This window comes from Palaemon carinicauda, chromosome 21 (genome assembly GCF_036898095.1).
Source record: "Palaemon carinicauda isolate YSFRI2023 chromosome 21, ASM3689809v2, whole genome shotgun sequence".
In the NCBI taxonomy this organism is placed as follows: Eukaryota; Metazoa; Arthropoda; class Malacostraca; order Decapoda; family Palaemonidae; genus Palaemon; species Palaemon carinicauda.
Genome location: NC_090745.1, coordinates 98988249 through 99014150, shown reverse-complemented (window position 1 = coordinate 99014150; position 25902 = coordinate 98988249). Strand labels below are relative to the sequence as shown.

At 39.4% G+C, this 25902-nt stretch overlaps 2 protein-coding genes across 4 annotated transcripts in view; one reads left to right on the top strand and one right to left on the bottom strand.

The window, feature by feature from the left end:
* LOC137615345 (inactive phospholipase C-like protein 1) overlaps window positions 1-25902 on the top strand; it is a 1261629-nt gene that overhangs the window by 864212 nt on the left and 371515 nt on the right. The window lies entirely within an intron of this gene.
* LOC137615347 (damage-control phosphatase ARMT1-like) overlaps window positions 3632-25902 on the bottom strand; it is a 57242-nt gene continuing 34971 nt past the window's right edge. Inside the window, exons 6-9 of the mRNA XM_068345152.1 lie at window positions 17834-18005; window positions 14337-14505; window positions 6490-6667; window positions 3632-4291 (exon numbers count right to left, since the gene is read on the bottom strand). Coding sequence (XP_068201253.1) covers window positions 4064-4291; window positions 6490-6667; window positions 14337-14505; window positions 17834-18005 — 747 coding nt within the window. The 3' untranslated portion in view covers window positions 3632-4063. The remainder of the gene's footprint in view (window positions 4292-6489; window positions 6668-14336; window positions 14506-17833; window positions 18006-25902) is intronic.

Sequence of the window (25902 nt, the reverse complement as noted above, 5' to 3'; positions counted from 1 at the left end):
GGGTTCCCCAGTGGGATGTGGCCAAAGTCCTCAAGGTCCTTTCACAGCCTCCCTACGAACCTCTAAAAGATGCTTTAGACTAAGCTCTCACCCTCAAAGCCATCTTCCTACTAGCCCTGGCCTCAGCGAAACGAGTGAGCGAGCTCCACGGCCTGTCTTTTAAGGTATCCCACTCGAAAGGGTGGAAAGACATGACTTTTAAGTGCCTGCCGGAGTTCGTAGCAAAGACCCAGAACCCTGCAATTGCGGACCCGAGGTTCGAAGAGTTCTCAATTCCGGCTATTCCGCGCTCGGACAACACTAGTGACCTGCTCTTGTGTCCCATAAGGACCATCAGGAAGTACCTTAGTAGGACAGCCAAACTCAGACCGGTGGTGAAGAGTTTGTTTGTGTCCACAAGCTCGGTCAAGAAGGCAGTTTCCAAAAACACCATATCCTTCTGGCTGAGACAGGTTATAAAGAGGGCCTATGAGAGTGAGGGCTCCACGGTACCTGGTACCCCAAGACCTCATGATATTAGAGGTCTTAGCACGTCCTTAGCATTTGGCACCAACATGGCGGTAGGCCAAATCATACGGGCGGGCACTTGGGCTAGGCAGTCCACCTTTACAGCCCACTACCTCAAGGACTATAAGAGGAAGTCCTTGGATGCCTTCTCCATCGGAACAGTCATTGCGGCCATGCAACAAGTTTAGTAGTTTGGGCCCCGGGTTAGCCGTGGGAAGTAATCGTAAGCGACACAAGTTCCTCCTTACTTCCTTGCTAACCTCTATCCGTTTCCCCGAGACCCCACCCTTTTTTCCCCATCCCTACATGAGAGATGGGACGTTAGAACACATCAAGTATGGATTTTGAATAAAAGGTGAGATGTACATAAGGTAGACTTTTGCGTGCTTTCCCCTACTCTCCTGCCTCTCCCTGGGAGTCCCAGAACTAGCCCCCTATCTAGTTCAAGGGCCCCAGCGATTCTCGAACATTTCAATCTGTAAGCTACTCCTTCCTCCTAAAGTATAAGTCTCATAAGAAAGTAGTTCGAGGTAAGTATTATGTGTTGGAACAAATCACAAATTTTAAGTAATTTGTATTTTTCCTAACATACTTACCTCGAACTACTTTCGGGTAATGGCCCTCCCATCCTGCCCCGAGTATCTTCTGGAGTTCGAGGAGGCCTTAAAACATAAGCTTACTGGCTATCAAGCATGGCCACGCGCGTGACCTGGGTTGCACCTGGACGAGTATCCTTACGCTCTGGAACGCCCTTGAGAGGCAGCGGCGAGGGGGGAAACTACGCAAAATTCTTGGTCGGTGATTGAGAGATCCCAGACTCTCCTAAGAAAGTAGTTCGAGGTAAGTATGTTAGGAAAAATAAAAATTACTTAAAATTTGTGATATTAAACAATCTCACTAACCATTCCAGCACAGTCATACCCCCTTCTTTAGCATCTCATCCTTCACACCTTCTTTACCAGATGCTTTTCCTCCTCTTTTTTCATCTATATTTTCTAATTTCTTTAATGGTAACTATTGTACAAATAATAATCCATAACATCAGAAATGAATACAAATTAATAATTCACAAAAAAAATAGAAATAATTAATACATCAACTTGCACCGTTCAAAATCCTATAGGGATTCTGAATAAATCAAGAAATAATATGGGAATATGCTTTCTCACCTAATAAGTATGGAATTAATCAGCCTTGAATTCTTACACTGTCCATATTTATAAGTATGCTTCCTAACCTTACTCATGATAAGCGTTTTACTACCAAAACAGAACCGCACGGTAAGATGGTCTTTCACAAGCTTGTGACCGGGAACTGCTTTTTCTTCTGTTGTACTGAAGATCCTCCAGGGCATTTTTGCAATAAAAAAAACTTGCTATAGTATGCAAGTCTTAGAATCCACGAGCCTTTTAAAATTGGCAACGAATGCCTCTGCTGCCTTGACACTGGAGTTCGCAGCCTCACCATATTGCACAATGCTATGGATTCCAGTTTTTATTTTGAAATTTTCAAACTGGCCCTACCTTGCCTTGAATGTTTATTTAACTCTATACAACTCCTTTAAAATTCTAGGTGTGATTCTTGATTGCAAATTTATTTTTGAAAAACATGTGCTGTCTGTTTCTTCTTCAATTAGACAAAAATTTGCTTACAGAGAAAGTGAATATTTCTGGTGATCAATTTATTCTGAAGAAATTTTTTCTTTTATTCTACCTTGTTTTGACTTCCTGTCTAGTCTTCAGCTGCTGGTTTTCATCTTAATTTGCTGGACAAAAACTTGTAGTCTATTAAATTTCTTACTCTCAATCTTGATATAAATGTCTGGCACTATTCATACATGTTACATTGAAATTTTCATCATTCTGGACATCCTTTGTATTCAGATCTTCCCAGACAGAACCATCATGTATGTACTACTGTACTAGGTATGCAGTTAGTTCTAACAGTCTTGCCTTATAATATACATCATAAGGCTAAACAGTACATAGTATTTTAGAAGTTTTATTCCATTCTAGAAGTTTTATTCCATTTGTAACCATATTGGGGAGTGATCTTTCTAATTAAAAAGCACAAGCACACTGCCTGATTCCTCCTGCTATTGTTAAATAGGCATGAAACTAAGCTCTGCCAACTACGTCTGACATGACTTTACACATCCCACAATATCTCACAAATGTTTCCTTCATGTGTGCGGCGTTCCATGACTGTTAAAAACATGTTTTCCAATGACTCATATATAAATAAAATGTGATGTGGGTTGGATTTGATAAGACTATATTGTTCCATGATCTAGTCTACCCATTCACTATAGGAAGTTGAAAATATTTACTTCAGTATTGTGAAACAATTGTATTACAATTGTACAAATATGTTCCAAATGTTCTAATAATGAGACAATTAGCAACCTCATGAAAGATTCTTACATCTACATCCCTATTCTACTTATCAAAATTCTGATCAGTAATACTGCATATTCTGGTACTTTAAAATGGAAAACACCAAAATTATACAAAATACATCGCATAAAAACCATATAAAAGTGGTATCTTTAAAGTTATCATTAGAAAAACTTTTGATGTTATAATAAATGGAGAATTAAAGAAAATTATCTAATATCAATAAAGCAATAACAAATTATTTCAACATCCCTGCCAACAATCAATAAATAGGTTACTTACCACCTGCTTAATTTCTGCTAGCCGTTAAACACCCGAGTGTCCTTTTAAATTACAGTACAGTATCACAAAAACTCCAAAATTTTACTCCATTAGGACCCTGTGAGAATATAATAGAGTAAATGGACAAAACATGTGGACACGAATAGTATATTTTACCCTTCCTTCTACTGACAAAATCAAAATTTTCATATTCTTTTAATAAACTAAGTTTATCACTAACATTACAAACCCCATACTTGGTGTTAAGATCATTAATAAAAGTAAATGCTTGTCTTGTAGTATTTGTGAATACTGTATATATAATCATGTCTCCTGTACTCATGCCTAGGAAAATAAAAAATTACAGTTATATCCATTAATGAAACGAAAAATATTTGAATAATGCTAAATTCAAGATAAAATTAGTGTGATAAAGTTCACAGGATCATAAAAGCAATACAAAACAGTACTTTATCCGAGATTTATTTCTTAACAAATGAGACAATATTTTTCTTTCCTTCTTTTACCGCTTTCAAATGAATAAAAATTCACTATTTAACTAATTCTGGCATCATAAAGTGCCAGTAAGGAGATATATCTTAAATAACTTCTGAGCAGTTCAGGACAGCAAAACAGGCTATGTATGCAATGAAAATAAAACTATAACAACATCAACAATAAAACTGATTTTTCGGTCACAAAACTATGGCAATTCTAAATACGTGATGACACATGGCTGGAAAATTTACAAGACTTTTCTTTATAACCCTTAAATATGCCTAATAAATACCATCAACTATACTTAAATATACTTACAAACATATTATAAAAATACAAATAGGGAAGAAAAGGCAACAATTTTACTGTAACCAGCGCCATTCTCAGTCTGCATCCACATATCAAGATGTACATAGCTGAATCATTCCAAAATCACCTGATATATTCCAATTTGGCGATGATGCTGCTGCTCTATCAGCAACATCAGCTTCTAAACCTACCACTGGCCCTCCCTTGGCAGTACGTACAGCTAACAAAGGAGCTGGGCAAAAATTACGTAAGGCCACCTTGAATGGTGTGGTAGCAGGCCAACTAAAGTCACCAGTTAGTTTCCTGTAGTTCAAGTCTCCCTGGAGAGAATAGATTTATTTTATTACAAAGTTTTACTTCACTTATTGCATGTTACTTTTACTTATAAACCACAAAGTTTTTCAAACAATTCTTTAAAATAATTTACTTTACTAATCCCCTAAAATTGCTATTTCTAATATTAACTGAAAAAATCAAGGCTGTATAGTTTGATCAAGTTATAGCACAGACAATAACCAAAAGCCATACGATGGTTCAAATCACAAAAAGCTCTGCAAATGAAGTCTGCTCAGTGATTCCTATGTTGTGAAATCCGGTTGAGCAGCCCTCAACGTTCTATCCTACTATCTTGGAAACAATAAAAACTTGTGAAAAATTGCTTTTACCCCTTAAAGACAGCCGACACAACAAAGACTACAACCTTTAACCTACTGTTCCACCTATAAGTATGTGTGACAGATGATTGTAGCAATAAGGGCTTAAAAAAATCTGCAGTATCTTTTATGTTATGGAATTTGGGCCATATGGCCCACTGCTGGGGCCAGTCAGACCTGTCAGTGCATTCGTACAACTGGGGGAGGAAAATCCCCATTATAACACTAAGAAGTAAAATCTAAAACACTGGGCACCACAAAAGAAAATGGGAATTGAAGTAATGTAAAAGATTTGAAAATGTGTGCAGATAGGATTGAAGGGATACTGCAAAGACCCTTTAGTAATGCCTAATGTGCATTGATGACATCACCCATTTATGAGGTAAATAATAATTTATATTGATAAAATACATTAAGAAATTCTGAGAGAGTAAGCGTTTCCATTTACATTTTTAACCCTACAAAACTATAAATTCTACCTAATAGTAATTGTTAAATTTTTTTTAATGTATAAGGGCAAATAATTAATGAAAATGCTAAAAAGAGGTAAAAACTACAAAACCTGACTTTAAATAAAAACCATATCTTATTATTATTATCATTATTACTAGTCAAGCCACAACCATAGTTGGAAAAGCCTTATGCTACCAGCCCAAGGGCTACAAAGGGAAAATAACCCATTGATGAAAGGAAACAGATAGAACAGTATGCCTGAGTGTACCCTCAAGTAAGATAACTTTAATCAGAGACAGTGAAAGATCATGGTACGGGGGCGGATGACACTCCCAAACACTAAAGAACAATGGTTTGATTTTGGAGTCTCCTCCTAGAAGAGCTGCTTACCATAACTAGTGACTTCTATCCTCAACAAATGGAAAGTAGCCACTGAACAATTACAGTGCAGTAGTTAACCCGTTGAGTGAAGAAGACTTTTGGTTATCTTAGTGTTGTCAGGTGTATGGGAAAAGAAGAAAATGTGTGAAGAATAGGCTAGACTATTCGGTGTATGTGTAAGCAAAGGAAAAATGAGCCATAGCCAGAGAGGGATTTAATGTAGTACTGTACTTATCTGGCCAGTCAAAGGATCCAAGAATTCTCTAGCCGTAGTATCACAAAAGATGATAGGTATGCAAAGGGGTACCAGCTCCGAACTGCTAATTTTTACAACACTTCCTATACTTAAAGAATAATGGCATCAATGCTAAATAATCCAGATCCTGTATTCTCATCATTACTGTAATACTCTCCTTTTTGGATAAAGTTCACAGAACCAGTCATAGAAATTTTGGTCCTTATTTATCAATCTTCAACAAAAGACTTTTCTTTAGAGTATAGGTAATTGGATCACCTGCATCCTTTTAAAGGCAATAAAGACTATCAACACCACCATTCCTCATTCATGATATAAAGAATAAATAACACCACACTGGAGCAAGAACAAACTAACCTTGAAAACTAGGAAATGGCAATAACATTTGACACGATTATAAAATATTTAGCATCAGGTCTAAATAAAATAGTCTCCATAAATAATTATACATTATGAACCTAATGCAGTTGAATAATCAAGCAAATAAATAAAAAAAGTTGCTAGCAGTCATGGACTCATGGCTGGATGTACAACAAAAATAGCTAGTCAAAATATTCATTCAAAATCAAAATACCATTTGGCCACAATAGTTATATCTAATCTTCCTTTAAAAAGGTCAAACGTAATGGCAAGAGTAAAAAGATAGTTTGTTATTCCTGAAAAAGATTAGGACAAAGATAATGGATACAGGCACTGCACGGTGTTCTAAATATGTACTGTATATTTAATTAAATAAGTAAGTTTTATATCAGAAAAATATAAGATATTGTATTACCTTGAATATTATTAATGATGCCTTACTGAGTTCTAAGTAAAGATCAGGTTCAACCTCACTCATACATGTGTAATCACATGGTGTCGTCCAAAACATTCTTTGACTGATCTTCCATCTGCCACTTGATAAGTAGTTTGACCATTTGATGGAAAGCTCTCTTGCAGAACTACCCATATCTCTGTAAAATCAAAATTAACATGATAGAGCAAAGCTAAAAAATTTGACGTACTATGGTATACAGCATTTTTTCTCAACATTCTTTCCATCTAGCCTTGCTTTACTTTACATCAAAGATTACTCTCAGGCTCCCTGTAAATCAATGTCTTAAGCATACATACATACATATACCAAGGCACTTTCCCCAATTTTGGGGGGTAGCCGACATCAAACAAATGAAACAAAAAAGGGGACCTCTCCTCTCTATGTTCCTCCCAGCCTGACAAGGGACTCAACCTAGTTCGGCTGGTACTGCTACGGTGCCACAGCCCAACCTCCCACATTATCCACCCCAGATGAAGCTTCATAACGCTGAATCCCCTACTGCTGCTACCTGTGGTCATCCAAGGCACCGAAGGAAGCAGCAGGGCCTACCGGAACTGTGTCACAATCGCTCGCCATTCATTCCTATTTCTAGCACGCTCTCTTGCCTCTCTCACATCTATCCTCTTATCACCCAGAGCTTTCTTCACTCCATTCATCCACCCAAACCTTGGCCATCCTCTTGTACTTCTCCCATCAACTCTTGCATTCATCACCTTCTTTAGCAGACAGCCATTTTCCATTCTCTCAACATGGCCAAACCACCTCAACATATTCATATCCACTCTAGTTGCTAACTCATTTCTTACACCCGTTCTCACCCTCACTACCTCATTCCTAACCCTATCTACTTGAGATACACCAGCCTTACTCCTTAGACACTTCATCTCAAACACATTCAATTTCTGTCTCTCCGTCACTTTCATTCCCCACAACTCCGATCCATACATCACAGTTGGTACAATCACTTTCTCATACAGAACTCTCTTTACATTCATGCCCAACCCTCTATTTTTTACTAATCCCTTAACTGACCCCAACACTGCATCCTTCATTCACTCTCTCCCGTTGAGATACTACCGCTAGAGAGTTATGGGGTCTTTTGACTGACCAGACAGTACTACATTGGATCCTCCTCTCTGGTTACGGTTCATTTTCCCTTTGCCTACATACACACTGAATAGTCTGGCATATTCTTTACATATTCTCCTCTATCCTCATACACCTGACAACACAGATTACCAAACAATTCTTCATCACCCAAGGGGTTACTGCACTGTACTTGTTCAGTGCCACTTTCCTCTTGGTAAGGGTAGAAGAGACTCTTTAGCTATGGTAAGCAGCTCTTCTAGGAGAAGGACACTCCAAAATCAAACCACTGTTCTCTAGTCTTGGGTAGTGCCATAGCCTCTGTACCATGGCCTTTCACTGTCTTGGGTTAGAGTTCTCTTGCTTGAGGGTACACTCGAGCGCACTCTCCTATCTTATTTCTCTTCCTCTTGTTTTGTTAAAGTTTTTATAATTTATATAGGAGATATTTATTGTTGTTACTCTTCTTAGAATATTTTATTTTCCTTTTTTCCTTTCCGCACTGAGCTATTTTCCCTGTTGGAGCCCTTGGGCTTATAGCATACTGCTTTTCCAACTAGGGTTGAAGCTTAGTAAGTAATAATAATAATAATAATAATCTGCTTCCACTCCACCATTTGCTACAACAACAGACCCCAAGTACTTAAACTGATCCACCTCCTCAAGTAACTCTCCAGACATTCAACCTCGCACCACCTTCCCTTCTCGTACATCTCATAACCTTACTCTTACCCACATTAACTCTCAACTTCCTTCTCTCACACACCCTTCCAAATTCTGTCACTAATCGGCCAAGCTTCTCTTCCTCGTCTGCAACCAGTACAGTATCATCAGCAAACAACAACTGATTTACCTCCCATTCATGGTCACTCTCGTCTACCAGTTTTAATCCTCGTCCAAGCGCTCGAGCATTCACCTCTCTCACCACTCCATCAAAATACAAGTTAAACAACCACGGCGACATCACACATTCCTGTCTCAGCCCCACTCTCACCGGAAACCAATCGCTCACTTAATTTCCTATCCTAACACATGCTTTACTACCTTTGTAGAAACCTTTCACTGCTTGCAACTACCTTCCACCAACTCCATATAAACTCATCACATTCCACATTGCTTCCCTATCAACTCTATCATACGTTTTCTCCAGATCCATAAACGCAACATACACCTTCTTACCTTTTGCTAAATATTTCTCGCATATTTGCCTGACTGTAAAAATCTGATTCATACAACCCCTACCTCTTCTAAAATCACCCTGTACTTTTAAGACTGAATTCTCTGTTTTATCCTTAATCCTATTAATCAGTACTCTACCATACACTTTTCCAACTACACTCAACAAACTAATACCCCTTGAATTACAACACTCATGCGCATCTCCCTTACCCTTATATAGTTGTACAATACATGCAAAAACCCAATCTACTGGTACCAATGTCTTAAGAATTGTATTAAATAATATTAATGAACTTTACCTTTCCTTAAGTACTTTCCTACTAAACCTATAAGTTATGGAACTAATGGTATTGCTTAAAGCTTTTGTACATATTTATGGCCTAATTTCTACTCACAAACTAACCATTTTTACTATGCATACTTTCGGGGATTTGTGTATACCGTACTCCTGATTAATATTTTTCATTTGCTAGATATCAATTATTTTCCTTTGTCACCTGTAAATGATAGCTTTTATCAAGTCTTCCATTCCAGAACTATAAATAATGTTCTGTTCTCACATTTCCATTAGTTACATTTTACCTTGCTGTTTGGCACTTACTGTCATTTTTTTTTTTAATGAGGCAGATTTGCACCGACTCGCAGGTTGTCTTAGCTCGGAAAATTTTCCTAATAGCTGATTGGTCGGAAGTATTTTTCTCCAAATACCATCATTGTCTTCATAAAGTTACCAAGTAATGTGAATCGAAACTTATTTACCAACCTAAATTTCTCCCTCATATGTTTTGTCAATATTTAATGTTAACGAATCGAGATTATAAATTATGGTGATAAGTCTAAATTTAATAACAACACCCACCAAAGTCAACGACATACCTTGTTTTAGGATGCACACTACATAATTTTGTAAATTTTCACATATCTTTACACAAATTAGGATAAATTACACTGAACAAAAGAAAAACATATTATAAACTTTCTTTGAATATCAGAATCTACTGAAAACAGGGAATTAATAAAATTCGTCATTGGCGAATATTGCAGGAAGGTAAAAGGAACAGCCTACTGTCAAACACCGAAGCAGGGATGGAAGGGAGAGGTAGGGGTATCACGGTTGTAATTCAGCAGTGAAATTAAGAATGTTTAATTGTGATTGTTTTGCAATTTATATAACTCTGCAATATCCTCAAAATTAAAATATTGGTACAGTATTAACACAATCTAAACCTTTACGAAAAAATACCAGACCCTTTCTATACGGACTTACATCATAGGCCTATGATGTCAGTCTGTATAGAAAGGGATACAAGAGACACCATCTAAGATGTTGGAACACACACATACGCATGTGTGTGTATAAACACTGATTAATTTAGCAAGCGTATAAATTACATATTTTACACAACACACAAGAATCTAAACCTTTACGAAAATATAGCAAACTCTTTCTATATGAACTAACATCCTAGGCCTATTCAATTCCGTATAGAAAGGGTTTGCTATTTTTTCATAAAGGTTTAGATTTTATTATTAGCAGTATTTTCAGTTTGGGGATACTGTAGTGATGCATAAATTGCATGAAAATCAATTAAAAAAATTCATAATTTCTGCGCCGAGTTACAACCGTGATCCCCTTACCTCTCCCTTCCATCTCCGCTTCGGTGTTTGACAGTAGGCTGTTCCTTTTACCTATCTGCAATATTCACCAATAGTGAGTTTTATTAATGCCATGTTTTTAGTGGATTCTGGTATTCAAAGCAAGTTTATAACATGTTTTTCTTATGTTTAGTGTAATTTATCTCAATTTGTGCTAAAATATGTGAAACGTTACAAAGTCATGTAGCAAGCATTAAAAAACAAGCTTTTTCGTTGATTTTGATGGGGGTTGTTTTTAAACTTACACTTACCATCACTATACTTAATAATCTATCTATTCGTTAACATTATTTATTGACAAAACATATATATGTGGGAGAAATTTAGGTTAGTAAATAATTTTCAATTCATATCACTTGGTAATCATAAGAAAACAATGATGCTAATCGGACAAAAATACTTTCGAGCAATCAGTTCTTGTTAAACTTTTCCGAGTTAAAAGGGCACCCCTGTAAGATGGTGCAAATCTGCCTCATTAAAAGAAATTCAGTATAAGTATCCCATTTTCTGTAGTGGAAGTTTTCTTGCTTTGTAAGCATTATTACTTAGTATATTTTTGCAGATTTTCCATAGGGTTTGCCAGAAGTTGATGTCCTCATTAGAGACAAATCTCAACCCTTTTTGTTCAAACTGTCTTGTTTAATGATGCTCACCCAAGGTCATGAGATGTGTTGGAAGCGGTCACGCTACCAGAAACTAAGATCCTACATGGTATGAAGAGATGAATATTCATCTATCGTTCCTCTTCAGCATTAGAACGATTATTTCCCATACTACAATCATTCAGAACACCATTTCCCACTGTCCAACCTATATGCTCTGCAGTTTCAATACCTGTTGCTTTGCTCAATCACTGGCCAAGACACTCATCTATATTTGCTTTGCACCTATCAACCCATTGATAGCGCTACCTATGCATCTTGGTAGCATATTGGAAACGTCCCTGCCTGGTGATCCACTGGACTGAGGTTCAAAACCTGCTTAACTTTGATAGTTTCTTGTTGTCTGCAACCTTAACATCCTTGTGAGCTAAGGATGGGGGGTTTGGGAGAGCCTACAGGTCTACCTGCTGAGCCATTAGCAGCCATTGCTTGGGTGGGGAAGGGGCTTTGGTGCTGATCATATGTAAACAGTACATATAGTCAGTCTCTATGGCTTTGTCCCTGTCCCTTGCTGAGGCCATTCGTGAGCAACCTTTAAACGTTCAAACTAGTTTCTGCTCCTGATTCCACTGCTTACTTTATGAATGACGAATGTTACTCAGTTGGAGGGAGAGATTTTCTCTTCAATATCCCCAATCATAAGAGGTCACCCACGTCAGGTTTTTTTACTCTAAAAGGAGTATTACATGGTAAGTCTAGCTGGACCCACCAGAAAGGAAACTGAAGACAATGATGGACTCTTGTGATAGGTTCAACACTTACAACTTCCTTCCTTCAAGTCTGGTAAGGAAAGTGTTGGCTAAACTCAGAAAAATGTCAAAGCCAAGGATGATTTTCATTTGGCCACAAGATTGGTTCGCAAGCCACCTCCAGCCTCTAGTCAAGAATAACTAAGACCCTATCTCTTTAGAGGTGACTTCTCAAGGAGCCATATTTCTTTAGGTTCCATGAAAACTTTTTCAGTCTAAAGCTTCACAATTTGAGAAAGTCAAATAATGTAACTGTAGCCACTGCTTACTCATGCTAAAATACAACAAAAAGTCAAATTAGCAAAGTTTAGCAAAAGGTGTGGCATGAACATCCGAGTGTCCACATTGGGGAGCAGTTTAGAATCCCAACAGTAGGGTCTTGGACTGGCTAAGTGCATTGTTGAGGAAGAAGTGGAATTACTTCATAGAGGACTGATGAACAAATCCTTGGAAGTAGGCCACCTTCAGATCAAATGAAAGCATGAAGTCTACATCTCTGACAGAGCTCAATACAAACTGCACCATTTCCATCCTGAACTTGTTTATTGTAAAAATTGGTTCAGAGGAAAAAGGTTGATAACTGGTCTCCATCCTAAACTTGACTTTTAAACCAGGAAGATTCAGCTGTAATAGCCTAGAAACTCACCTTGAATGACCTTGAGAGTATTCATCTCCAACATTTCTTTCACCTCTTCCAGCAAAACCATTGCTTTTGAAGATGTTGGTGGATTGTTCTAACAAACTCAGTCTACAAGATAGGGGGAAGAATAGCAATCCAGAAAAGTTACTTAATAACCAGGCACCCCTTTACTTGTGGCAGCATGAGAGGAAGAATGACAATATCAGTGACCCATTGTTAAAAAAAAAAGCGTTTCTTCTCTTCAAAACCCACTTGGCCTAATGGTTCACTCCCTAGAGAGCCATAAGTCACTGCCTTCACACCAGACAGCACAAGACTCCTATATTTTTCCAAAGACTCGAGAGTCAATACCCCATCATTCTTACAAAGCACATCACTATGCTTGACCAGGGGGTCAAGTTGCAAAGATTGCTTGGAGGAGACCATGGTAGAAGCCTCCATGGCTGCTGGCTCAAAGGCCATGAAGTATATGCCTCCTAACTTGAGTCTCTCCAAAGGAAGGGGCATCCCCTTACATTCACTGACGGATCAACGTGAAGAAATAAAAATGCAACTGACTCTGGCACAAAGAACCTTTGCTCATGGATTAGAGAAAAAACAATCACAAAGGTATTAAGGTTCGGTACCTGTGGGGCAAACGAATACAAAGTACCATCATACATCGCAGGGGTAGAGAATTTGGCCTGCTACTATAGAGATATACTCCGTCCCCATGAAAATGAGTGTTCCAACTCAAGGACAAAACTTGCAATGTAATTGGGGTCTGACAGACCAGGACAGCAGTCATCAGAGGAAAGGAGAAAGAAAGATCTATGGCACCGATTAAAGTAGAGACAGAATAAGTACTCATACTCTTGCCTCTATTTATTGAGGTGGAGAGCGAGTTTCGGTTCCTCAACTGCCAGCTGACAATAAGTATGCCATATTCTCAACACAGGATACCAGAACACTATTCTGGTTAGAGAATGATGACTGCGAAGTCATATCCCATATCATAAACTGGTTGCAGAGCCCACATTTTTCCTTCACGTTTACAAAATTGAATAAAAATTATAATTAGCCCAAATCCAAACAATCATCAACTTTCTGTAAAAAGCAAGAAAAAGAATCAAAGACTTTGGATAGGTTGTAATGATACATACATACTCTTTATAGCAGAAGACAAAAGTAAAGTCTTTGACAAGAGAGTGAGTGGGGGCACTTCCCCACGCTCACCTGTCGTTAACAAATTCAATGGCTATTCCAGCTTGCATAGATACTGTTGCCTATTTTAAAGGACAAAGTGTTTGTAAATGCAAAGGAACAAATAACTACAAACCAATAACATTAATGCAAATTTCCATGGTAAAAGATATAAGCTAGTTAAGTAAATACAAAAAGTTGCAACATGTTTTCCTGTTGTTAATCAAATTCTAAAGAAAGAAGCTGCAGTTTTTCAAGAGCTCCCACTAACTAGGGATCATTAATCTTATCACAGACAATAATTTACTACTATAAGAATTAAAAGGGAAATTAAAATTGGCTTTAGAAGCATGAATTTAGTCCATAAATAGTTACTATAAAAAGCCAAGCCAAGTTTATGTTGCCCAACCTCACTGTGATTGATAATTCTAGCTAGTAAGCATTCTTAACATACAACTGGTAGCTTTACACTTGAATGAAGACACATTTTCATGCCTTTAGCAAATATAAATACAAATGTGGCTCTTCAAATTAGCATGCAGAAGTAATATACCTGCCATTTCCTAACAAAGGTAACACACTCCAAAGGAAGTTGGTCTTCATAATTTCAAAAATTATGTTAACCATTCAGACTTTCTATACATTACTTACTTTAGTTTTTCTAACGCCCATGTAAAGTCTCTGTACGTGGTGTCTGACACAAACCAAGGGCGAGTCTTGACATGTATAACAACATTTGTTGCCAAACCAGACTCCATTAAGAAAGTCATCAAGCAGAGATCACTAACCAGCTCAAAGCCCGCATTATCTAGGACTAGTACTGAAAAAAAAAAATTATACATTTTAAGGAGGAACTGGCATTAAAAACTTAGAATTTTCCTAACAAAATTAATATTAATAATACTTACCTTGATAATGTAGCTAGCCCTGAATCCCAATAACCAGCTCAAATATTTACCATATTGGCAACACTGATATCTCCTATTCCATATTATTATCATTATTACAAGCTAAGCTATAACCCTAGTTGGAAAAGCAAGATGCTATAAGGCCAAGGGCTCCAACAGGGGAAAATAGCCCAGTGAGGAAAGGAAACTAGGAAAAAAAAAACAAGACGAAGTATTAAACAATCAAAATAAAATATACGAAGAACAGTAGACAACATTAAATCAGATTTTACATAAACTATAAAAACTTCAAAAACACAAGAGGAAGAGAAATAAGATGGAACAGCATGCCTGAGTGTACCCCCAACCAAGAGAACTCTAATCCAAAACAGTGGAAGGCCATGGTACAGAGGCTATGGCACTACACAAGACTAGGGAACAATGGTTTGATTCAGGAGTGTCCTTCTCCTAGAAGAGCTGCTTACCATAGCTAAGACGTCTCTTCTACCATTAATAAGAAGAAAGTGGCCACTGAACAATACCGCTGTTGGTAACAGTGATGGCCGGAATGGGAGGTCGCTCAACTCTTTCTCCCGTTATATGATACCAGAAGTGGGGAAGGATGGTGGGACTAACACGATTATCCTGGTAAGTATTATTAATGCTAATTTTACTATGAAAATTCCATATTAATAATCATTACATTAGGATACTTTATCTAACCCAATTATCTACCTTAACATGGAGGGAACTGGTAGCATTTGCCCTTTTTGAACAGAATAGAATAAAAAATTAGTCAAGGAATTTTAGGCAAAAAACCATCAACCTAACAAATTTGCTGGAACATGAAAACTGGTCCGTGGTTTCCTTAGGCCACTTTCATGAACATATTAAAAGTCTTCATCGATACAATACTGGTGTGTCATAGTCCTCATCAACCCTGCCACAAAACAACTAGCTTTATCTTTTCTGGAGTTCCCCCTGAACTAATGTTAAACTTCGTTTGCGGTTAACTTGAAACATATTTCCCATGAGAGGAACAGTAAGGTATCCACACTCATCACAAGCGTTATTTACATCGCAGTACTATTCCCGTGTAGTGATTGTTAACAAATTCTGAGTGACAGCATAAATCACTATTAACTCATCACAATCTGGAAGAGGTGCGTTGGCACCTAAAAGATGCTACCGAAAGACTGAAATAATAGAGCACCTGGAGCTTTGCTTCTTGTCATCAACTGCTATACTACAGGCAAGTGTCTATTGAAAGAAAAAAAAAAGGAATTTTTTTCTTAATTTTACAGGTAAATATCAATAAACCAAGTTTCTGAGAGAGGGAGCAATATGAACATTAGGGTAAGTTCATTGAAATATTGTCCCATTAATTCTAAAGAAAGCTCTTGAAAGGTATAATATGAAGTGAGTTCTACTCTCTTAAATTTTATTTGTCTTATCTAACTGTGCAGTTCTCAATACCATGTTTTATTACTCTGAAAATCTCTTATTACAAAAACTGAACATATTTCATGTTTTAAAGTTATGATATTTTTAGAGCTTTCTTTTTATTTTGAATGCAATTTTTTTTTTTTTTTTAAACAAAACCAATGATTTTACAGGTACTTCATTTACTCAGTTTGTGACCATCTGTGCTGATGGGGTAAGCCAAATGTGAAAGCAATTTCGGTAAAATTACAGGAAAAAATATACAAATTTTTATGCAGTAAATTTACTCATACAAACCCTGTACTAGATTAAATCAATATATATAAAATAAAGTTGGAACTATTGAATAATAAAAAGAAAATAAAGGTAATAAGAATAATGTGGAATAAGCTGCCAAGATCAGTCAACCTGTCCAGTCAAGTAGCCTGGGACCCCATCCGCAGCCCCCAGGCATGAAACCCAGGTGCGTAACACCTTTCTCGCTTGGCTATTTGGGTAACTGGGAACCCAAGGCTTGGCTTGGAGCCATGACACAGGGTTACGGGCTCAAATGAAGCATCATAACACCTGTCCTGCTTGGCTACAGAGAAAGCTTTGAAAAATGGGTCCGTGCCTCCCTCACCATGTGTCAAGAGAGTCACTCTGGTGCCATCCACCCTTTCTTTGACTTTTTCTTAGCAGAAGTATGTACAGACTCGAAAGTCAAAGAGGATGAAGATGAACACAAACATTTCTTCTTCTCCCCAACTCTCCCTTCAGGCTCTGGAGGCAGAGGAGTCAAACTCCAAGAGACCAAAGCTATGACGCTCTCCATGGGGGAGAAACCACAGGGGTTGCTCCAACAGGAACCACAACTCTAAGAAACTGTCACAGGAGAGGGGTAAACACACAGGGGTGTGGAAGCCCCAGACCAAAGTCATAAGGGTCAGAGTGAAGGCACAGGGGAAGCCTGGGTTGACTGGGTGATGGAAGATGCACAAGAAAGCCCCCGGCAACAGGGCAACATGTCCATTCAATCCCGTGGATGCCCTCACCCATGGAGAGATAACTACTGTATACATGACAGGAGTCACTGACACCGGGGACTCACTGACCATGCCCTACACCACTGGGATTACCAAAGGAGACACGGGCACAGGGGATCATACCTGAAAAACCTAAGGAGGCAAAAGCATTCCTTAAGTCCCAATTGTCGTCAGTGGTATGCATAAACAGAGGAGTGCCTCCAACCTCTGAAGGGGTATGACAAACACTGGAGGACCCCTACACAACACAAGAACCTAGAAGCCCATCAACATAACTCTGAGGTCTCCTTGCTCCTGATGCATAGTCCCCAGAGACCAAGCCAGGAGTGTAAGTGCAGGAGTACCATTAACAAACATTTCCTCTAAGTAAAACTTCGACTTTACACCAGTTTACTCTACTGAATGGTGATGTAATGGTGTATGGTACTTCCCATTTAGAGGCCATGGTTAAGCGAATTTTTAGCATATATAAATGGTTCAAAAGCAGACAGTCAATTCATGAGAGAGAGAGAGAGAGAGAGAGAGAGAGAGAGAGAGAGAGAGTATATATATCTCTCTCTCTTACTAAAACATAAAAATGGCCCTTTCATTAATAACGTTGCCTACACCCTTATATGACTAAAATCATGGTCAAGATCTGCTTAAAATATGTATATTATACCCAAATGTTAAACAATCAACCATGAAACCAGAAAAAAAAGTTTGACCATTTTCTTAAAAATAAAGATGACATCTAAAGGAAAAAAAGGATAAAAATATTATAGGGTTTTGCAGATCTACAGAAAGTAATTACCAATATCTCTCTGGTCTTCAGGGAGAGCAACCAAAAGCTGCCACAATGAATCAGACTGATTTACAAGAATGTTTTCCCTTAATGTGTCCAAACATTTCATCAAGTCAGAAGTCTGAGCTACGTCAGCACCACAAGATATGCTCAAATCACATTTGTTTCCCCATAACGAAGCCTGAAATTAAAAAAAAAATGCATACAGGTTAGAGGTTAAATATATATCTAATTTTCTTGTTAAATCTTTTGCATACCTATCTTATGCATTGCTCTCTACACCATTCGAAAAAGGAACATATATTTTTTAAAGAATCAAAACTTTTTAAAGGAATTTGTATTTTTCCTAACTATACAAACGTAAGTCCTCTACTATTGGAAAATAGAAAACAGAAAAGCTAGAACACAGCTGTTAAAAATTATATGGTGTCAATCACCGACAGGTAATCGCACATGCTCTCCAGAAGTTTAAGCCAATTATTTTTACAAATAATGAAGATATAGCGGTCTTTAAATGATGACGTCATCGTTACTGAATCATCTGCATGACTGAGTTTGACAGAATCGGCTTTATGTGTTTATTTTTGCATATATATAGCGATTTCTTCACTTATGTTTAAAAATTTTGTATGTCTGGCAGAAATGGAAGGCATTGGTAGAGGGTAGGTGAACGAAAACTATGAGAACAACAACCAGAGTTTCCAAAGACATATAGAAGTTATAATGCACATGTTTGTTTACTTGCAGTTCGAATGTACATTGTGTTTTCACACCATCCTTAGGAACCTTATAGCAAGGCCAATGTTACCTAAGGTCATAGAAAGAACAAAAAGTAAGCAGAGAGCAAGAAAAAAGAACCAAGAAGAGAGATAAATATGAATAAGAGTACAAAGCTGAAACATACTAAGAGTACAAAGCTGAAACATCCTAAGAGTACAAAGCTGAAACATACTAAGAGTACAAAGCTGAAACATACTAACTAAAACTCTGGCAACAATGAGAGGGCGGTGGCAACTCATGACACCCTTACGCCAAGTGTAATACTGTAGTAAACTTAGGTTTTAAATACCTTGTTTAGGGTGCATTCATGTAGGAATAAACAATAAAAGTACAAAGTAAGGTTATCATAATAATCTTATCTTGATTTCATAAAAAAAAAGAAGCAAAAATTTGTTGCAAATCTTTGGGAGCTCGTACCTCAAAAACATATTTATTCACACTTACGTACATTTTTCTCACTTATTTATTGTTCGATTTTAGAGAGAAAGATATCATTGAAAAGACGAATGAAAATCCCACAATTTTATGTACCAGAATTTTGATTTTCCTTTGATTTTTTTTTCATGAATATTATACATCTAGATGAAGAAAATAAAGAAGAAATTCATTAAAAAAAAAAGAAAAAGGAAAATAGAAAATCTGTCTCACAGAATTATTCAATTTATAAAGAAGTTTTGATGGTATGATTTTCAAAACAATTGGTGTCATATTAGTGGAGAAAAATGTACTTAACAATGTTTTAAAATCATGATTTTTGCTAATATATCAAAAAGTTTTCAATCAAATTACTTGAAATTTTTATATGCTGAAGGTATCATATATGTCTAAAACATAAATAGAAATTGTGTATTTTGAATAATTAGAAAAAAAAAATCATGGCATGGCGGACGGTCCCCTTAAGATAGCTTCTCAATGCCCTTACAGGACACAGTAGGAGTTTATCAGGGTGTTCAGTTACTTCCTGAAGACTAGAAACTTGAAATGATGAAAATCTAGGATCTGATGACGATGGATTTGGGGTTTTCGTAAAAATTCAAGGATAAAGCTTGGAGAGACCTCCCTCCAACCTCTTGAATATGTGATGTCGAAAAAAAGCCTGTGCAGCTCGTTTACTCGTTTGGCTAACACCAAGGCGAGAAGGAATACAATCTTCAGGGTAAGGTCCATATCAGACCAATGCTTCATGCGGTCGTCGGGCAGGCCCTCTTCAAGGCTCCTAGAAATTTAATCACATTTCAAGAAGGCGGGCTAATTTCAACAGGAAGATCAGATTGCTCAAAGCTCTGTATAAGCATAGAAATTTCTTTCAAGAAAGAAATATTTACCCGGTAAGTCTAAAGACTTGGCTCAAGGCTGAGCGATAGCCTTTTACCTCAGAAAGAGTAGAGTTTTTCCCTATGCAGGTAGAAAAGAAGTCCACGATTATTCGAATAGAGGTACCACGTGGAGAGATACCCCTTGAACAGCAACAACCACAAAAGAAGGCATACTTAGCCTGGTGGACTGCAGTCATCGATTTTCGGAGGCATCCAGACATCTGCTGGGTAATCTATTCTGAAGAAGTGTTTTAACTCTTTCTTTCTCCCTTGTTTTCAGTATTGTTCTCCTGTCTGGCCTGCAGCTGCTGATTCTCATCTTAATTTGTTGGACAGGAAATTACGGTCTATTAAAATTTTTATTCCAGATCTAGAGATTAATCTCTGGCACTGTTGTTCAATTAGTTTTTTATGCATGTTGCATAAGATTTTTTTATAATTTTGACCATCCTTTACATTCAAATCTTCCTGGAGAGCTCCATCCCCTTCGTAATACTAGGCATGCAGTTCATTTTAATAGACAAGCCTTCTCCATCATGAGGCTCAGTACTACACAGTATTCTAGAAATTTTATTCCACTTGTGACCAAGTTGAGGAATAATCTTCCTAATCCGGTAGAACTTCAAAAGTTCAAACTTGAAGCAAAAGTTTTTATGTTGAACAAGCTGACATAAGTCTTTTTATAGTTTATATATGAAATATCTGTTTTAATGTTGTTCTTGTTTTTAAAATATTTTATTTTATTTGTTCATTACTTCTCATATCATTTATTTATTTCCTTATTTCCTCTTCTCATATAGTTAATTTATTTCCTTAATTTCTTTCCTCACTGGGATATTTTCCCCTCTTGGATCCCTATGGCTTACTGTATAGCATCTTGCTTTTCCAACAAGGGTTGTAGATTAGCTAGTTATACTTATAATACTGTAATAATAAAAACCTGCAATGCACCATGGCCGCGAAACATGAGCCACAATATGACAAGAGAATACAGTGAACCCTCGTTTATCGCGGTAGATAGGTTCCAGACCCGACCGCGATAGGTGAAAATCCGCGAAGTAGTGACACCATATTTACCTATTTATTTAACATGTATATTCAGACTTTTAAAACCTTCCCTTGTACGTAGTACTGTTAACAAAATGTTATTTTCATTAGTAAAATAAATTTTTGAATATACTTACCCGATGATCATGTAGCTGTCAACTCTGTTGCCCGACAGAAATCTACGGTCGGGATACGCCAGCGATCGCTATACAGGTGGGGGTGTACACAACAGCGCCATCTGTGAGTAGGTACTCAAGTACTTCTTGTCAACAAGAACTCAATTTTCTCCTCGGTCCACTGGTTCTCTATGGGGAGGAAGGGCGGGTCCTTAAATTCATGATCATCGGGTAAGTATATTCAAAAATTTATTTTACTAATGAAAATAACATTTTTCAATATTAATCTTACCCGATGATCATGTAGCTGATTCACACCCAGGGTGGTGGGTGGAGACCAGCATACATGTTAACAAAGAAGCTAAGTATCCCGTATCTTATTTTAGCCGTTATTCAAAATAACAAACATAAAATAAATAAGTACCTGGTAAGGAAGTCGACTTGAACCATTACTCTGCCTTTTTAAGTACGTCTTCCTTACTGAGCCTAGCGATCCTCTTAGGATGCTGAGCGACTCCTAGGTGCTGAAGTATTAAGGGCTGCAACCCATACTAAAGGACCTCATCACAACCTCTAATCTAGGCGCTTCTCAAGAAAGAATTTGACCACCCGCCAAATCAACCAGGATGCGGAAGGCTTCTTAGCCTTCCGGACAACCCAGAAATATTTCAAGAGAAAGATTAAAAAGGTTCTGGAATTAGGGAATTGTAGTGGTGGAGCCCCCACCACTACTGCACTCGTTGCTACGAATGGTCCCAGAGTGTAGCAGTTCTCGTAAAGAGACTGGACATTCTTAAGATAAAAGACGCGAACACTGATTAGCTTTTCCAAAAGGTTGCGTCGAAAATATTTTGCAGAGATCTATTTTATTAAAAGGTCACGGAAGTTGTGATAGCTCTAACTTCGTGTGTCCTTACCTTCAGCCAAGCTTGGTCTTCCTCATTCAGAAGGGAATGAGCTTCTCGTATTAACAGTCTGAAAATAATAGGATAAAGAATTCTCTGACATAGGCAAAGATGAATTCTTAACTGAACACCATAAAGCTTCAGACGGGCCTCATAAAGGTTTTAAAATAGAACTTAAGAGCTCTACAGGACATAATACTCTTTCTAGTTCATTTCCAACCATATCGATAAGTTTGGAATAACGAACGATATTGGTCAAGGCCGAGAAGGCAGCTCGTGTTTGGCTAGAAAACCAAGATGTAGAACATGTAGCCGTTTCGGATGAAAATCCGATGTTCTTGCTGAAGGCATGAATCTCACTGACTCTTTTAGCTGGTAAAGCATATCAGGAAAAGAGTCTTAAAGGTGAGATCTTTCAGGGAGGCTGATTGAAGTGGTTCGAACCTGTCTAACATAAGGAATCTTAGAACCACGTCTAAATTCCAACCAGGTGTAACCAAACGACGCTCCTTCGTGGTCTCAAAAGACTTAAGGAGGTCCTGTAGATCTTTATTGTTAAAAAGATCTAAGCCTCTGTGACGGAAGACTGATGCCAACATGCTTCTGTAACCCTTGAAAGTGGGAGCTGAAAGAGATCGCTCTTTTCTCAGATATAAGAGGAAGTCAGCTATTTGAGTTACAGAGGTACTGGTCGAGGATACGGATACTGACTTGCACCAGTTTAGGAAGATTCCCCACTTCGATTGGTAGACTCTAAGGGTGGATGTTCTCCTTGCTCTAACAATCGCTCTGGTTGCCTCCTTCGAAAAACCTCTAGTTCTCGAGTGTCTTTCGATACTCTGAAGGCAGTGAGACGAAGAGCGTGGAGGCCTTGGAGTACCTTCTTACGCGTGGCAGACGTAGCAGGTCCACCCTTAGGGGAAGAGTTCTGGGAACGTCTACTAGCCATCGAAGTACCTCGGTAAGTTATTCTCTCGCGGGCCAGAGGGAAGCAACTAGTGTCAACTTTGTCCCAACGTGAGAGGCGAACTTCTGCAGTACCTTGTTGACAAACTAGAACGGAGGGAATGCATATAGATCTAGATGAGACTAATCTAGTAGAAAGGCATCTAAAAGAACCACTGCTGGGTCTGTTGAGAGCCTCTTGGACATCGAGGTTGCGAAGAGATCTATGGTTGGATGGCTCCAGGTGACCCAAAGTCTCTTGCATACATCTCTGTGGAGGGTCCAATATGTTGGAATTATTGTCCCTTCCTACTGAGACAAACTGCTAAGACATTCAAGTTGCCTTGGAAGAATTTGTTACTAGTGAAAAGTCTAGACCTGTTGAACAGGAGAGGAGGTCACTAGCGAACTCGCACCATGTCAGAGAGTAGGTCCCTCCTTGCTAGGAGATGAACATCAAAGCAGGGAGTTGTCCGTGTTGACCTCCATTACTTTGTCTTGAAGGAGAGACCTGAAGCTTTTCCAGGTCAGACTTACTGCCAGAAGCTTCTTGCAGTTAAAATGCATTGTCCTTTGACGCGAGTTCCATAATCCCGACCATTCCCTACCGCCTAAGGTCGCACCCCAGCCTACGTCCGATGCGTCTGAGAAGAGAACGTGGTTGGGAGTCTGAACAGTCAGGGGAAGACCCTATAAAAGGTTGATAAAGTCCTTTCCTCAGGATAGACCAGACTTATCTTCCGGAAACCGGGATCGAGACCGCTTCTAGCGTCTTGTCCTTTTCCAGTGAAGAGCTAGATGAAACCGAAGAGGACGGAGGTGTAGTCTTCCAAGTGACACCAAATGCACCACGGATGACAGTGTCCTAACCAGACTCATCCACAGCCTGACAGGGCCGTATTCCTTCTTCAGCATCTTCTGGATGGATAGCAGGGCTGGGGATTGATCTTCTTGTTCAGCCATGTCCTCATCAGAGGGTTCCTCATCCGAAACTGATGAGGAAACGGCAACGGAGTGGGCAACGTCTGACTCGCTGAATCCGGTCGCACTGGTGGATGCGTGACGGAGCCGGACACAAGATCATGGTACTGCTGCACAGTCTGTGAACTGTCAACCATGGGGAAGCGAGGAAGTACAGCGACAACCCGAAACTGTCTAGACTGTCTGGGTAGTACAGACAACCCCTTATCGGGTTGCTGAGGTTGCCGCACTGCGTCACAACAAGTCACCTCTGCTGGTTGTTGAACGTCTTCCCAGTGACACACTGAACGTCCACAACCACCTCCGAGAGTAGCATAACATCAACATGCGACTGGCAACCCACACTGGGTCGCACCGGTGGAGGAACCATCTCAACTGGAGGACGTGAGTAGGATACCTCAGCGTCAACAGGGCGTACAACCAACCGGTAGGAAGGTCGTTGGCAAGAAGGGTCTTCTCCGTAAAAAATCCTCTATCAAGGACTAAGCTTGGACTGCATGTCTTGCAACAAAGCCCAAGGTCTATGGGAGCAGGTGTGGCAACAGACGGGGTTAGCGACTGAAGCGGAACCATTTACCCTCCCTGGAAGCATGTTATGCTTAAATAAAAGTCCATAGGAGGCTAAGCAGCTTAAGGCTCCTCTCCAAATGACAGAGTCCTCAAGGGAATATCAGAAGGAGGGAGAACAGCACTTTCTCATCTACAGGAACCATATCCGAGAAAAGCTAGGTTCTCTCAGTGAGAGTTTCACTGGTGCAAAAGCAGCAGACCAGAAGGCAACGTTATGAAACTGCTTGACAGTCTGTGAACTGTCAAAAACTGAACTGTCAACCACAACAGGAGCGTGAGGACATACAGCACTGGTGTATAAGTAGCAGACCAGAAGGCAACGTCATGTAACTGTATGACAGTCTGTGAGTTGGCAACAACCAAAGTTGTGTGGGGAAGCCTCAACTCCTGACTGACTAGTTTGCTGCTGGCGAGTGGCGGTAACCACAGTGTGTTGCGGAGGCTGACACACCGTGTCAAAACACGGCAGCTTGTGGTAGCTCACGCACGGCAACGGAGTGCTCTGTGTGTGGGAGTCATCATACATCTGGCAGGGTTGACTGTGCATGGGTGGAGGAGCTCTCACAACAAGAGTGTGAGAGCAGGAAGCCATGCCGGGCGCACAACCGTGGGAGGTGTAGGCCCACGGGTGCATCGTCAACCTTCTCCGCAGTCGGAGTGTGGGAGCTGGCAACAACAAAAGCAGAGTGCTGGTGCGTGGGAGGGGCTGCGGTGAGTTGAGGAGCATGCGGTATGGTATGCGGAGCATGCTGTAAGGTATGCGGCTCATGCTGCATGGTATGCGGAGCATGCTGCATGGTATGCGGAGCATGCTGTAAGGTATGCAGAGCATGCTGCATGGGCTGCGGAGAATGCCGCATAGTGCTGGAACCCGGCAGCTCTACAGAACCTTCCCACTGCTGATGCGGTAGCTCACGCATGTTAGCAGATGGTGCAGCAAGAACATGCGTCTGGCAGGGTGGACTGCGCATCGGTGGTGGAGCTCTCACAGGAGGAGGGTGGGAGCAGGCAGCCGCAGTATCTGCTGAGCGCACAACCTCGGCGGGTTGTAGGTTAACAGGTGCATTGTCAACCTTCCAGCACGATACTCCTGCATGAAGGAGCAAGCTGAGACTGTATAGTCTGCAGCATGGACCACTAGGGTCTATGAAAGACAACAACAAACGGAGCTACTGTCCGTTGTGACTGAGGGTCTAAAACAGCTGGTGCGGCAACAGACGGAGTTACTGCCTGTTGCGGTACCACCTTGCCTCTCTTGGGAGGTGTGCAGTTGTCGTACTGCAGCGAGTCCGAACTGACCCAGTGGCTACACCTAGGCCGTTGGACTTGCGCGGAAGGGACCGACTTGCACTTAAAAGCTGCAAGATTTGGTCCATGGTTTCTGCGAGAAACCTCTTCCGCAGACGAGGAATAAATGG